General features: G+C 35.9%; 1 protein-coding gene across 1 annotated transcript; it reads left to right on the forward strand.

The window, feature by feature from the left end:
• Positions 1 to 740: 740 nt before the first annotated feature.
• LOC149906185 (uncharacterized) lies at positions 741 to 12444 on the forward strand. The gene is made up of 3 exons (XM_090105112.1): positions 741 to 899; positions 6587 to 9962; positions 10131 to 12444. Exons 1-3 carry the CDS (start codon positions 877 to 879, stop codon positions 11934 to 11936), a joined length of 5205 nt encoding a protein of 1734 aa, XP_089961238.1. The 5' UTR covers positions 741 to 876; the 3' UTR covers positions 11937 to 12444.
• Positions 12445 to 16887: the final 4443 nt, after the last annotated feature.

Consider the following 16887-nt stretch of genomic DNA (forward strand, 5'->3'; position numbering starts at 1 on the left):
TGTATAAAGTATATTACATAGGTATATTTAATACACAAGGAAACACCGAAAGTATCTTATTACATCTCTAGGTACATCTGTTACTTTGACCTATTTACTGCTACATTAGTTATAACATGATGAACACCGCCACCTTGAAGGTAGCCTCATGCTGTTGATATTCTAAGAAGAATACTTGTAGAAAATCATAGCGGGATATAATTAATAAGGACTTATTTTTGGTATCAATGTTGTTATTTGTTGTGTTCAAAATTAAATTAATAATGTACCAAAATTAAAAACAGAAGAAATATTAAACGTAAAACTCTGTATTTAATGCTTTCAGAACCTATAAGTCGGTGGCGTCATCTACAAACCCCTAATTACTAGAATTTCCTTTTTTCTCCACAAGGTAAATTTCCAAGTTTTCCACCATCCAAATGTTGATACTTTTATGTCAAATAATTCTGATTATGTTCGGCATGTAAGGCCGAATAATTATTTAATTAAATTGTTAAATTGTAAAAATTGCGACATTCGGATGCGATTTCTTTAAAATAATACAAAGACATATGTTTATCAGCTATACGCATTCAGAGGAAGATATAATCAATAAATATCATTAATTGCATTAACTAACGTTATTTAATCTATATCTTCCTGCGCCTACAGATAATAGCCCTAATCCGGGAGCAGGTTTGGAGGGAAACTAAACTAAAACGTTTGAAGGTTAACGGCCGAAGTTTGGGCTCTTGATATTGAAGTTGTGTTACTCAATGGAAGGAAGTTCTGCGTTCGACACAGATAATCATCAATATCGCGAAAAATCGCAGTTATCACAGGGCGATCGCGGCGTGCGCGCGTGCGGCCATGTGCTAGTGATGCAACTGCAGTAAGATGTCACTGTGTAACACTTTCAGGTGAGAATTAGTGCGTTTCAGTGATTCGTGCATCTAATTACTGCATAACAACTGCTATTTTTTTCCGCGATTCGATCAACGAGAAAATTTTAAATTTTGAAAATAAGTAATAACGTTCAAAATAGTTTTAATTATTACTAATTTGTTCTTAAATTACTCGATCTGTTAAACAGTCCAAGTTAATTAAGAAATAGAAACCTCATTGAATCGTTTTAAAATTAAATCGTGATCATAACGATTAGTTTGCGAAGTACATAATGCAAATCGGATGTTTACGTAAAATTGTCTATTAATTCGTGGTTGAAATTATTACAGTGGCATAATTAGGGAACTGTGATTTTAGTTATATTATGTATATGCTTGACCGAGTGTTATTCGGTAATTATAAGCGGATTAGCCGGTTCTGTCGCCTCATATGCTTTGCCATGCATTGCATTTGTAACAATAACACTGAACACAATTAAATGACAGTTAAAATAGGCAAGTAAAAATCCAAAATCCAGAATGACAGAATGTGGCATAAAACATTTAACGAAAACATAACGAAAATCATAATATTTTATTTCGTTTAACTAAATTAAATATATATCTAATATAATTGCAAGGCCAAAATATATTAAACCATTAGAATCAGTGAATTAACAATGACATCCAACTTCCAAATAATTCAGAATTCGCTATGTAAATAGAACTGCCTCTATACGAAAACACTTTTTTCACGAAGACGTCTTCTATTGGCTTAGGGATATTATAAACGCGTATGCTAATATATTTTTTGTAGTACCTAACTATTTTGTAACTTGTGGTAACTACATATTTTTAACTAATTGTAATATTATTTGGGTCGATTGCTTTTTTTTAGAGTCGCTAGGTCAAGTATGCACGCTACCACCCGGTACTTTGAGGGGATGCAAATTACAATAGGATACGAGGATGTAGGCGGATGCGTCTTGTGCCATTAGGGGAAGTACGGAAGCTAAGGGCTCTTATTTTCCTTAGCTTTTAGTAATTCACCTCTTGTTGGTGTTGAAGTTGAAAATAAAAGGCCAGTCGCGTCGATAAATAAAATGGAGGCTTTAATGCAGATTTGGCTATATAAAGTACAGAGAGAAAACTTTAGTTACATACGTGCGCTCAGGAGAGAGGAGGCCGAAGAACTGGACGAGTCACTGACACAGCAGTGGCTCGCCGCAGCCTTTTACAGATAATATTTAATTAGCACAGATTAAAACAATCATAATCATAGACAATATTTACCTAAAGTATAATGTAATAATTATTTAAAAAAATTAATCTTTTTTGAATGGCGCGTCGCCAACACTCCCCACCCCAGTGCTGACTCAGCACTCCAACATAGGAATGGGAGCGACGCGCGACGCACATCTGCGCTACGTCCCTGTGCTCCTTCGCGCAAGACAACATTTAAGGCTGTCTTAACATTTCGTATCAGCCTGAGGGGCTGCCATGCCCCACCCCAATGGGGGCTACCGGGAGATATAAACGACCATTCACTAACCTTTGATAAATCGTTGATCTCGCCCAAGCGATTCGCTTCAAAAGTTTTGTAAGAACGTGTGTTATTATGAATCCAGTGTAGCACCGTGGTCGAGTCGCACCAAAAATACCTGCGCACGGGTTTCATTCTAAGCTCTTTTAAAATAGTGTTTGCTAGCCGTGCACCTAGCAATGCCGCTTGTAGTTCAGCCCTGGGTATTGCTAAGGGCATAACTATACACTTACTTGCAATAAATGCTACATGAATTGAATTGTTATAATATTCCCATCGCCAATAACCTACCGTACACGTCGCCTTCCAGCTAGTATCACAAAACACATGCAACTGTAGGTTGTTATAGCCCGTAGCGTATGCAGTATGCGCTACGTCGTCGTAGCAATCCGTAGTACATTGCGTAGACGCACGCGATACGCTACGTGTTGGCAGTGAAGGGGATTGTGACGTCACCGCGGCCGATGACGAGGTGTCTTGCATTTCGCTTGCACTCGTAGGCGCCCTGTCCTTGTCGCACGTAGCTCGTACGACTCGCTTGTAGCACCTAGGTATACGTATGTTTTTAATTACCTTAAGTAGATGAAGCCATTGTTTCGGGTCGTATGTATCTTCACCAGCACAGCCAGCATCAGCAGCAACAGAAATATGCAAGTTGGTTTCGGCGCTGGATGGTAAGTAGTTACGGGCCCCATATGGCCCCCCAGGAATAGAAGATTTCCCATGGACGCACCAGCCTAGAGGGGTAAGTGTAGCAGACGGCTCATTCAAATTTCCTATCTTAACCGCTAAAGGTAATAACAAATGATGATTATCTTGACCAATTAAAATTTCGGGTTTCGAATCTACATTATATAAATATTTCTTTATTTCACATAAATGCGAACAACTAAGATCGTTTATAATAGATAATGACTGTAACGGTAAACATAAATTACTAACGCATCTCATCTTTACATTATGCACCTTATCGTCTAAACCCTTAAGGTCTACATTTACATGTGTGTATTTGCAAACAATTTCATTATTGAACGCGCCTCGCACGCGCATTGTTTCCCGCCGGCCGTGTAGCCCGACGCGGGCCGCTAGATTAGAGTCTATAAGTGACACCGACGAACCGTCGTCTAATAACGCCGTGGTTTGCACTATACCGTTGGGACCGTGTACAGTTATGGGGACCACTTTTAGGAACACTTTTGGGGAATCACTTGCTTTTATGTGTGTTATACTTTCGGTAACAGGCCTTATCTCGGGCTCACGCGGCACTTGCCCGAGACTAATCACTTCACTTGCACTCGCGACACTGTTGAGCGGATAATGAAGTAAGCGGTGATGCTCCCGGCCGCACCCGTCCTCGTCGCACACCGGCGCTCGGCATGTGTTCCTCTCGTGCTTGGATATGAGACATTTGTAACAGAGCCCATTGTTCTTTACATGCTGCCATCTGACTTTTTTCAGCGCCTTTTGAAATAATCTGCACTCTGTTAATATATGCGTATTTTTCTTGCAAAAACGACATATTTTATTTTGTTTGTCGGACTGTATTAAAACTGTATGCGTTCTACTGTGCGCTTCTTGGCTTTTGTTTCTATTGTAATAATTACTGTCATTACGATAATTCAATAAATTACTTGAGGTGGTTGTTGTCTTTAACGCTTCACAGTGTAAAAATTCTGACAATACAACTAACCTTGCCTCACGCCCTTCCTTGATGCGGTCGTAGCTGTAGTCCGTCCATTTTCCAATTAGAACGGAAGGGAGCTTTGAAAGGATGCTGGAGACGATACTGAAGCCCTGAAGATGCTCCTGTCGCCCCACTGCTCGTACAGCTTCGACATAATTTTGAATTTTGATTGAAAATGCGACGATATAATTATAATAATCGTTTGGCAACGGTTGTAACTTCTGTATATCTCGTTGAATTCTTAAAATAATAACATCTGGGTTACCAAACTGTAACTCTAAAGTGGCCATTATCTTCGACGGTGACGTGGCACTTATGAACAATGATGCCACCGACTCTTTGGCGGCACCACGTAGGCATTTTCGCAGCCTCCATATGTTTTCTTTATCGGTGAATTTACATAAATTTGTTGATTCCTGATAAGCCTGCTTAAACAACAACCATTCCATTGGGTCACCTGAGAATTCTGGAAGATCCCGAGGCGTGCTCATCCGGCTGAGTAGGTTGCTGTTCGCCATGTTGCTGCAGCTTGCGGTGGTGAGGTCCCTAATTGCAGAAGCCAACTGGTGAATCGAATCAGGTGCCGCGGCCGGCAATGGCGGCGGCGCGGCTTGTTGCAGTGGGCCCGTAGTTATACCTTGGTTGGGGGCTCCCTGCCCGTCAGGTGCTTCGATGTGCTGGCTTTCCACCCATTCCTCCACGTGGCTACGAACAGGCTCCCTGTTGAGTGAACTGCAGTATACCCTTTGTTCCTCCTCTTCGTCACTAAGTGCGGCCAAATCCGCTTCCAACGTTTTGTTAATTAAATCTATTTCAATTGCCGCTTTCTTTTTTGCGGCATCTAATAATAGTTGTTTGCGCCGAGCTGACTTCGATGTGCTCGAAGCTTGAGAACCCCGGCTACTTTTTGCCGCCATTGCCACGTGCGACTCGACTGGTATTTTCTTATCTAAATTTATTGCTGGTTCAGATTTTATGCTCCCCACATGTAACCGCAGCAGAGAAGATTTTGCGGCAACCACGTGCCCTTCTTGGCTTGCCGCACCACGTGCTCTCGAACTGCGTGTCCCCTTTGGTGTGCGGAACATGATCCTGCTCGAATGGCCACTAATGTTGGTGTTGAAGTTGAAAATAAAAGGCCAGTCGCGTCGATAAATAAAATGGAGGCTTTAATGCAGATTTGGCTATATAAAGTACAGAGAGAAAACTTTAGTTACATACGTGCGCTCAGGAGAGAGGAGGCCGAAGAACTGGACGAGTCACTGCCGCAGCAGTGGCTCGCCGCAGCTTTTACAGATAATGTTAAATTACAAAACAATCGCACAGATTAAAAACAATGATCTAACATAGACAATATTGACTAATGTACATTAAAAATAATTATTAAAAAAAATTAATCTTTTTGAATGGCGCGTCGCCAACACCTCTCATCTAAATGTTCAATCATCAATCATCTCATTCAAATATTTTAATTTATTGTATCGTATGGGCATTTGACCAGATTTATATATAGGTTTGAGATTCCATTATCAACTGTAGGTATAAGACACACTATAGAGCTAAATTGAATTAGAGTTTTAAATTTAGAGTGTGGACGAAGGTCAAAATTCGTTAGTTTTGAAAGTAAAAAGTACATATTATTACTCTGCTAGTATTTTTTTTTACTTTACTCAATCCAAAATTTATATTGACAATCTTGTTTCGCATTTTACTATTAGACGATTAGATGTTGAATTACTATCTATAAAAACCGTGTGATGGGAGTTGGGTCAGATAAAATCAAATTGATTAATTAAGTAAATATTTTAGAAAGATTTCTGAATTACAGAAAAGTTACCAGTTCCTTGTATATTTTAAGTACAGGAAATAATATTAAAAGTTGATCTGACGCTAAAGCCTTAAAGTAATAATAGGTATAGGTACCTTCAATTTCATTGAACATACAAAAAAAACATTAGTATAAGGTCAGGAAATGAAGCGAATGCTGTTTTATAAACACCGGTCGATGATATTCAGGAACGTAAGTTAAATATAACAATGGAATTTATCTTATATAAAGGTCTGTATGTTTAAAAATAGTAATCGATTGTTCGGTAATCGTCTTTATTTTTATAATATCCGTTTGAACAATTGAATAATAAGTGGGAAAAACTTCATTAAGTTTTTACTAAGTATGAAAACATTGGAATAATATTAACGTGCGTGTCTTATAAAGAGCCATCCTGCAACCGATCCTTTACGACTTCGCGTGACCATACAAACCAGTGTACCTATTTGCTTCTATTTACCACTTGCGTAATGTTTGATAGAAACAACTAATCGTACAAATATGTAATATTGATATTTACGCTAATTGTTTCAATTACATTTATTTTATAACTTTTATGTTTTCGATAAATAGAAACAAAAGCCAAGGCTTTTACTTGAACGTTTTATTAATACCTCCTGGTATCTATTGTTATTTAACAGTTAACACTTCAATTATGTTTGTTTCAGGTTATTCGCGTTAAGCTTGACCATTGTGTTGTCTCTCATTGACACACCCGCGGATACGTTCACAATTAGTCGTCCAGGTGAATTTCACGACGCTATCGAGGACCTTGATCAAGAAGAAAGTATAAGATTAGAAGTTAGAGATGATTTTAGGCGGCCGAATGACATTGCAGATCCTAATAGGCTCTTAGTAAGTGAAACTGAGACAAAAGAAGTCCTTACCATACCTGCGACAACTGCTCATGATCAAACGTCTGTAAATAGTTTTGGTACAACGAAACGAGTAGAATATGCGACAGATGAAACTTCGACGGCGCAAGAAAAAGTATCTGATAGCACTCAGATAAAAACAAACGAATCGACTGAAAACATTGGAGCATTCACTACAATATCGACACTCAATGATGATCATATTAGTAAAAGTACATACGAAAAATACGGGCATATATCACAAAATATTAATTTGTCCCAGGAACAGACTACTCCGTCTTGGAAGAAGTATACAACTATAAACAGAAAGCCCATAAGCAACCTCCAAAATGATCCTAAAATGTCAGAAAATAGATCTGAGGAAATGATTACAGACGAAACGGGTAGTCCATTACAAGATTCTAAACAAGGAGACATACCATCCCTAAATCAAATAAAAAGTTTTCTTTCATTCTTCAAATCAGATGCTCAAAACGACACAACTTCTAGCAAGGAGGTAACAGATCAATCTGCGAATGACAATCTTGGTCAAACACAACAAAACACACCACCGTCTACTGACAAAGAAACACCTGCCACAGTTGAATCTAAACGCGGCGGATTTTTGGATTTCTCGTTAAAATCCTTATTTGAAGACAACGACGACAAAAAAGATAGTTCACAAGAACTAAACACCCAACGACCTAAGAATAGGAAATTAAGTTGGCGGATTGGATCAAGATATCGAAGTAAAGAAGATAGTTCAGGTGAAAAACAAAGTAGGCTCAGGTTTAGATTTAGGAACGATGATGATAAGAATAACAATGATCGTAAGAAAGATAAAAATGAAATTAAAACTATACAAGAAAGCCAAGAGGACACTAATACCAAAAATAAGGATACCGACTATAAGGAGGATACAAACAGAAAATCGAATGATAATAAGGAACAAAACAATGACGAAAGAAAGAAAGAATTATCTTCGGATTCCAAAAATATCAATGAGAGCATAGAACAGCACACTAATGATAATATGAAAAGCGATGTAGAAGAAAATTCCCATGATAGAAATGGCTCTAAGACTGATAAGCAAATATTGAAAGAGTGGCAAGATTTTGACCAAAAGCAAGGAAGAAAAGATAATATAAAAATAAAAGAATCTATAGAAGAAGTTTCTGATGGCAACAAAAATAACGATAAAGATTCAAAAAACAAAGAATACCGCCAATCGCTCCAAATGGATAGTAAAGAAACTTCACGAGAAAGTAATAAAAAAGTAAACAGCATGACAGAAAATATTAAACCGTACGTAGAAGAAAAAGAACAGGTTTTAAATATATGGAAAATTGATTCTAAAGAAAATTATGATCGATATCGATCACGACAAGGAAATGAAAAAGGAATTTCAAAAGGCGAAGATAATGACAGAAGAAGCGATAGTAAAGGTGAATACAGAAATCGTGAAAATCAGAGTTCAGATAAATCGGTAAATGAGAAAAATGAGGACAGATATCGATCTCGTACGAGAAATGAAAAAGAACGAGATAATGACCGACGAAATGAGAAATCTGAAAGAAATAAAGAGGAAAGAAATCATAATAATAAAAATTCTGAGAAAATAATAAACGAAAAAGATGAATCAAGATCTCGATATCGTTCCAGAGAAGAAGAAGAAAAACCTAATAATGATAGACGGAAAGAAAATTCCAGAAATGAAGATAGCGATAACAACCGAAGAAATGATAGACCAGACAAATATAACGAGGAAAGATATCGTGATAACAAAAGTTCTGAAAAGATAATGAACGAAAAAGATGAAGATAGATCTCGTTCTCGTTCAAGAAACAAAGATGAGGAATCTAATAGCAATAATAGAAGGAAGGATAATTCTAGGGACGGAGATAATAATAGAAGAAATGATAATTCTAGGGAAAGAGACAACAACATAAGAAATGAAAATTCTAGGGACAGAGACAACAATAGAAGAAATGAAAATTCTAGGGAAAGAGACAACAACAGAAGAAATGAAAATTCTAGGGATCGAGATAACAATAGAAGAAATGAAAACTTCGAGAAAAATAAAGAGGAAAGGATTCGTGATGATAAAAGTTCTGAGAAGATTATGAACGAGAAAAACGAATCCAGATCTCGCTCTCGTTCACGAAATGAAGAAGAAGCATCTAATAGTAACAACAGAAGGAAAGAAAGTTCTAGAAATGAAGATAGAGATAACAACAGAAGAAGTGAAAGGCCAGAAAAAAAGAAAGACGAAACTAGATCTCGATCTCGTTCGAGAGAGGAGGAAGAATCAATTGGTATGAATAGAAGGAATGAAAATTCTAGAAGCAGGGAAAATGAAAGAATTCCTTCTCAATCAAGAAATGACAATGGAAGGGAAAACTATAATAGAAAATTCGAATCAACCGATAAAATAGACAAAGAGTTGCAAGAATATAATAGTGAAAAAAGTTACACGGAAAGGAACAGAGGCGACGTGTTAAGACAAAAGGAAGATACCATCAAAACTGTTGAAATTAATAAAACTACATTAAAAGTCGATATTGATAAAGTTAACAAGATACCACCCCAAACCACAATTCAAGAAGAATTTAATAATAAATCAAATCAAGACGAAGGAAGTGAATATAAACAATATAAACAAGCACCGATGTTAGATGAATATAGCAAAAAGTTCTTATCAACGATTGAAGAAGAGGATGAATCTGAGATAACGGGTCCAACTGCAATCGAAAATGAAAACGTGACTTCTAAAACAAAGCAGACAGAACAGCAAAACATTGTCGCAGTGAAGTATCCTTCTGACTTTAAGTTTAACGACATGGAAACGACACAAAATTTAGAACCCAATGAACCTTTTAAATTAACAACTATTTCTATTCCTAATTCAAATGAAGAAATAAAAGACAAAGAAAATGATGGTGTTTATCTAACGACGCAAAACGATTCGAAATCTAAGATCTCATCAACTCCTGATTATAAAATTCAAGATAATATTAGAATTGTCTTTAAGGACGATAAAGTTGAAGAACGTAAGGAAGACCGCAATAAGTACGAGAAACAAACCACATTCCAACCTTATCCCACACTGTCTGAGGAACGCACACCTGAAAATGGTGATTATGGAAATAAACAAAGTAATGTTAAACAAACAGGAACTTTTATACAAATGGTAAGTGAAATCGATTTATTTCTTTAATTATTTAAGACATACTCGTATTTAAATTGTTCCCTTTGAAATAGTTTATATTTCGATTAAATACATATTATTTCGAACTATTAAAAAAAAAATATATACAGACGTTATACAAAATCTGACGTTATATTTATATTCTTTCAGAATGAAGATGATATCAGAGAAGAATTTTTAAAAGAAGATAGGATAAATAATTATGAGGTAAATAAAGACAGGTATCAAGGAGATCCTATTGAAACCACAACAATGCCTCAATCTACGATTCCGGTTAAAATCTATGAAGTTAGTAAGCCAGTTGTGAAAGATACAAGTGATGAAAAATTAAGTGTTAAACCATTGAGTATACTAGAAAAGTTAAAAACTACAATTTTGTATCCCGTTAGTCCAAACTATAAACCCCCCAAAAAAATAGAAGTGCAGCCGCCCAAAACTTTTGTAAGAGACCCCGATGATAACAGTTGGCGAAATGAGAGCCTAAGTTCACTGGGAATTGTTTTCAATCCGAAGAACTCCTCAAAACCTTTCACTCAAGTCTTAAAAAATAAGACTGAGACGGAATGGAACAATTTGCTTGAGAGATCAAATAAAAACGAGACGCCGGATCTAAGAGAAAGATTGGAAAAAATAGCAGAGATGAGAAAAACTAAGAAGAAGAAGACAGACGCATTTGGCAATGTTTATTATAATGATTATGAAGATGGAAATTCAAAAGAAAACGTTTTATCAAACGAAAACTACTCATCTGTCTCCACGGAATCATATAGAATATCTACAACCACGTTAACAACGAAAATTACAACTACAACACCGAAACCCACGACTACGATAAGCACTCAAGCTACTACAACAAGAACTACTGAAGCTCCAACTACCGTACAGGCACAAATCGATACTACAACTACCAAACCAAAAGCTACAACTGAGAAAACAAAGAAAGTGTTTAATGTTGCAGAATATTATGATTCCTCAGACGAAGACGACGCGGACTACTTGTCATTGGCCAAATTAGATTTGAAAAAGTATACCGTTCCGATCCAGAGTACCACAGAGGCCAATACTCCCCCGCCTTGGCCCGTAACTAACAACAGATATGTTCATAACAAACATGATGATAGACAACCTACTCTTCAATATTTCCCACCTTTGACTACGCAGAAGGCTATGTTTAAAAACAAGGGATATGACGATTATAACCATAAGATGAATGCTTATACTGATGCCGCTCCACCAACAAATGTTCTTCCAGTTTCCTATCCAAAGAAAACAACTTCTCTACCGAAAGCTCGCAAGGAAAATATGTTTACTCCAACTTTAAAAAGTACTTTTAGAAACTCTTTTACAACAAAACCAATCCAATATGAGAAAGATCTCTACATAACACCCGCTCCTGAAATAAACACAGACAAAGATACGTATACGTTCGTCACCGACGATGGAAGCTTCAACAAAGCGTCTGATGTCATAAAGAATTACAGAGACTTTTTAAATGCCGTGGCCAAAGATCACGAGGAAGATAAAAATGCAGATTATATTCAATATACGAAAATTCCAACTCAAGGTGTAACATTGAATGATGCTTTTATGCCACAAACAAAAACAAAGCCAGATATTCCCGAAAATTACGACTATGATACTGATTACAAAAAAGATGTGTTGCAACGATTCGTGCATAATTTCAACGAAAATAGCGAAAGATTCAAATCGAATTTACCGCTCTTGTACAACAACAGTATTATCCACAGCGAATTACACGGAGAGCACGGCAGAGACGTCGCTTCGTCAAGGGCTTACTTGAGTCGACTTCTGACTCGACCCGCCGGCGACTGTGAGAACAACTCCACGGTGGAACTTTCCCCGGCCTACGAGCTGCACTATTACGTGCCGGAGCAGGAAGAGAAAGAAGAATTGGATCCCAAGTCGGTCACGCTACCGTACCAATACCAGTTGTAAATCCTATTCGGACACGTTATGTAAATAATAAATGTAGTTTAAGTTAGGGCGATGAATTATCTGCAATAACAAAGCGAGCAGATACCGTGTTACAACAGTGCGTTATTTGTAGTCATGCGGAACCATTAATACCATTTCGACGGCAATGTGTACATTATGAAAAACGATGCCAACCGAGTGTGTTATAAGTTAATCCTTCACATTAATTAAGTTTGTAGTTATTGATATAATGACCGTTACTACACGTTGAATTGGTGATTATATAATAAAATTTCGATTAATTAATTATGTCGTATGTTTGAGCCAAAGATTAATTGTTATGTAAACGATTGTTTTAAAGAATTGTAAGTTTTAAGTAAAAAATTGATATCTGTTAACTGTTTGATATAGAGAACTTTCTACGTGATTATTATTCACGTGCGTAGCAGTTCAGATAGTTAAATATTGCAGTAATTTGAAGGGTGGGGACAGTATTGAAATGGTTGTGTTCTGTGACTTTGTGATAAGAATAAATATGTTGTACAAACTTTTGTTTCTATTATTTTAATAATCTTGCCTATCTAGTAATTTCAGCTACGAGATATTATAAAGGTTAACTGGTTAAGTTTGTTTTCCTTAGACAATATTTTCTGGTATTCCGATAGATGTACACATAACCTACACTTTAATTTAATCAAATCAAATCAAATGTTTCAACATTTTGTTCATTTTGACCATTTTTAATTTACTTTTTGTTAGTTTTCGATCTAACTAATAGGTGTTTCGATTACCCTCTTGTACATTACCAAGGCTTGTACACAACATTGCCACATTGTGCCATATCACATAATATAATAAATAAAGATATCAATTAAATGGAATTTAACACTGTATTTGTTTTAATCCAAGTGCAATTAGCGCCATCTAGACGCGAGTTTATTAAACTCAGACAAGCTCAACCATGTTATTGATTGTTTTTGTGATTTATCTACTTATGAACTGCTTTAATTATCGATATCATAAATTTCATGCACTGTATTTTGGCTAGCAAAATAATTATACCACCACCAGGGACATAATAAAATAAAAAACACAAAGACTTTTAAAATACCACTTTATTGACATTTTATTTTAGAATAGTATGCAAACATCACTCGATTGATCGATCAGTATCTGTTAGACGTCACTTTGAGCATAATTATGTTATCCGTAGAGCGTATAGCGGGATTACACTCAACGAGTTCTTAACTAAACGAGTGCAAATGCAAATCTGGGTCCAATAAATAAATTACATATTAAAAGAAATAATAAAAATAAAAAAGAAAAAAATTTCATACATGAACACATAGCTCTTTGGGTAAAACAAAAACCGAACACGAATTATATACAACGGTGAAATCAACATGTGTTCATAAAATAAACAAGGTCAGAACAAATGCTATTACATACGTTTTTAAAAAAATCTCATCCGAACGCATATTATACAAGTAAAAACGTTACAAACATTTGTGATAAAGGAACCATTTTTCAGTTTTATACAGATACAATAAGCGGGGTCTTATTAACTAGACTGATTACGGACAACATGATCAGACATTATTTTTTAAATATTCTTTATTATTTTAGCAAAAGGTTCATTATTGAATGTTAAATTGCTATCCTTTTCTAACATAAAAATCTGTAGACAATTTCAAAAAAAACATTTAAAAAATAATGTCAGCCGTCGATAACAAAATGCGTCATAGCATAGATCTAAACGTATTACAATATAGAACATTTTGGAGTAATTCAACGCTACTTAGCAGTCTAGTTTCATTGACCTATTAACGTGACCTAGGTTACTTCTGGTCCGTAACTTCCTATGCCCGTAACACCTTAGCCTAGTGTCGTAAATACAAATTAAAAAATCGGTTATTGTATATCTGATTCAATTTAAATGGACACAACTTCACAATTGCTACAGTTATTGTAAATGACAATGATAGTGACGAAGTGATAACTCTCAAACCGCGATTGTATGGAATCGAACTGGCCACACTCACAGTGACCACGTGGCTAGGAACAGTGATGGCAACACGAAATCTAACAAACATTACGGCGATAATGCACGATCAAATTTATCGTATAGTTGTAAAAACAACCATGATCAATTTTTTAAGGTACACTGTGTGTAACTTTCCTAAGTTTGATGTATCGAAATACACAAATCAAGTTTGTGTATTATTAATGTTAAAAACAGATGAATGTCATACAATATACGAAGAATTTGACCGCACAGAACCACCGGTACGACGTTAAAACTAGATGGAATATAATGAATAAAACGGCTAATAAAAATATGTTAAACAATATTAAAGCAATCGGATTACATAGGACTTGAAGCGCCGGCCTCAACTCGTAGGTACGTATAATAATATATTCATTTAAGTATAATTTTACACTAAAAGCGAATATTTACACGGGGCACGTCACATCACTCGCTAGACACCTGCCTCCTGGTTCCGCTCCTACTTGTCTTTGATCATTTGGCTTTTAACTGATTCTATATAAATTCCTTAATATTACAAATTAATAACCATCTTTTCTGTGTATTTAGTAACATAAAAGTTATAATTGAAAGTTCGATACTTCTGCTATAATTATGAGGGTAGATATAAAATTTGAGCATTATAATGAAATAATTCGACACATCGAAGGCAAGCAGGAGCGTGTCCGTCCAAACCTTACGTAACATTAGCCAGTCTTTCGTTTCACTACAACTAACATCTCCCGGCGCGACTCACACAGCGACAATACAATATGTTCTTCGAAGACGTACTATTGCATACATTTGTCTACAGCTCGGCCTCATACGAATATATCAAATTAATGTGAATAAGAAATGAAAGAAAAAAGAAACATATGCAAAGATAATTGCTGATGTACTAAAGGTAGTGTGAAATAATAACCAATCGATAATAAGCCTAAATTGGCACCCGATTTTGGCACCACAAGCTTTATTCCAGGGGAAGAGAAAAAATTGAAAGCACCAAACGATTTAGCGCTCGTGAAATTTAAAATCAAGGACATAACATTAGCACCACTGCAATTACGTATAACCGAAACGAAAGGAAACACTTTTTACCGAATAAAAACGAAAACACACCGAATGGCGGAAACGTAGACGGATAGGTGTTGTTCGATCGATTAACTTGTCAAATTTTAATTTATTGGAAACTTGTTAATTACAAAGATGTACAAAAAAGAGAAATGATAAAGAATTAAAAAGGAACAGACGGCCACTGGAGCGTGGCCGAAGATAGAGTTAATATTTCAACCTTCTATGAACACCAACAATCTAAATTCTAGCCGATACAATTCCGAATTAACAAAGCCGTAGAAATTCAATACGAAAATAAATTTAGCAACGGGCAGCGCAATATTCGACGTCATCGCAGTACAAATTGAACCTTAATACGAAGTGAGTATGTTCATTTTTCCGTATACTTACATAACCATATCCATAAAGCTCTAAGAGGAAGCCTCACTATACATATTACTATCGTTAAAGTTACCGTTTAAATAATTTTTAAATATCTCGTCTATACACATTCATACAGATCCCTAATCGTTCGAACTCCGGGAATCGAACCGAAATAATTAGATTTCCTTAGACGTTCAGGATTCAAGGAAGCGTTTGAATCCAAACAAAGACAGATTCATTCGACTAGCAGACATTCGCCGCGCGGGCTCGCAAACATATTGCACTGTTACACTTTATATATTTCTGTTAAAATGCATGTCAATTACAGCTATATTTTTTTTTAATTTTCCAATATCGATTGTGACTCTCACCCAATTTCACTAACACGGAACGCGTCGAAGTTCCATTCGTATGCAAAAATAAAAGTAAATCTCTTCGCAGAGTTCTATCTTACGCTACTTACTCTAAGATACACGGGAGCGATTTGACTGTGTTTAGGTTTTCTGGTCCAGTTCAAATTCGGGCCCGTCTCTAGTTGACTATAAAACACTTCAATACATCATTAAAAGCTATGTGCATCGGAAATAATTATACAAGTGTTTTTAGGAGTCGGCGACTTTGAATATACATTAGATATACTGCATCAACAATTTTTCGATAAAAATTTAAATTGACACTGACTTAACTTAACCGATTAAATTACACGACCGACGAATACACTATTTATAAAATTTACAAGCTTGTGAAATGTGAATGAAACAAAATGTAACCAGAATACTATTGGAGTCCCTCAAGGTACAACTTTGGGACCATTATTTTTGTATGCAATCGTTCAAATGCTAGATTTAAACATTAATTTAACGTAGCTACCAAATAATAATATGATGTGTGTAACGCACGTGTCCGCTCGCATTATATTTTAAAGGTTAATTATTGCAAAAAGAAAATAACAGTATTCAAAATATTATAAACGTGGTTTGTACTATTACAGTAACATACAACATGAATAAAAATAATATTGAACATTTTGTGAGATTAGCGTTATACAAAGATAAACTTTATTTTTATAAAAATAATTCAGTTATTTTAAAGACAAGTTAATTCGAATTATAATAATATGTATTACAGAGAAACTTTTGTATTGATTGTAAGGTTTATCTTCGTTGGGTTACCATTCAGTTATAACAACCTGATTTTACATGATAAAAAAAAAATTATGAATATAAACAAAAATTATGAAACAATCGAAAATTAGAATTATCAATTAATTGTACGCTAAAACATTATACTGCTGGCAACCCAGTCCGCTCACTCTATCATCCCGTCTGTAACATAAAACGATATATTTTTAACGAAACTTATCGTTCCACCTTACACTACGGGAGCCGAGCTAGTTACAGGAACAGAAACAGTGGGCAGCAATAGAAGCGTAGTCGGACACGCGGCACGTGCGGCGCGCTCGGCGGTCGGCGCGCGACTGGCGAGCGGGGCGGGTGTGGGGGCGAGGGG

Source organism: Colias eurytheme, chromosome 9 (assembly GCF_061535395.1).
Source record: "Colias eurytheme isolate Ceu_HAF_F1 chromosome 9, ilColEury1 Martin Lab GWU primary, whole genome shotgun sequence".
Lineage (NCBI taxonomy): Eukaryota > Metazoa > Arthropoda > Insecta > Lepidoptera > Pieridae > Colias > Colias eurytheme.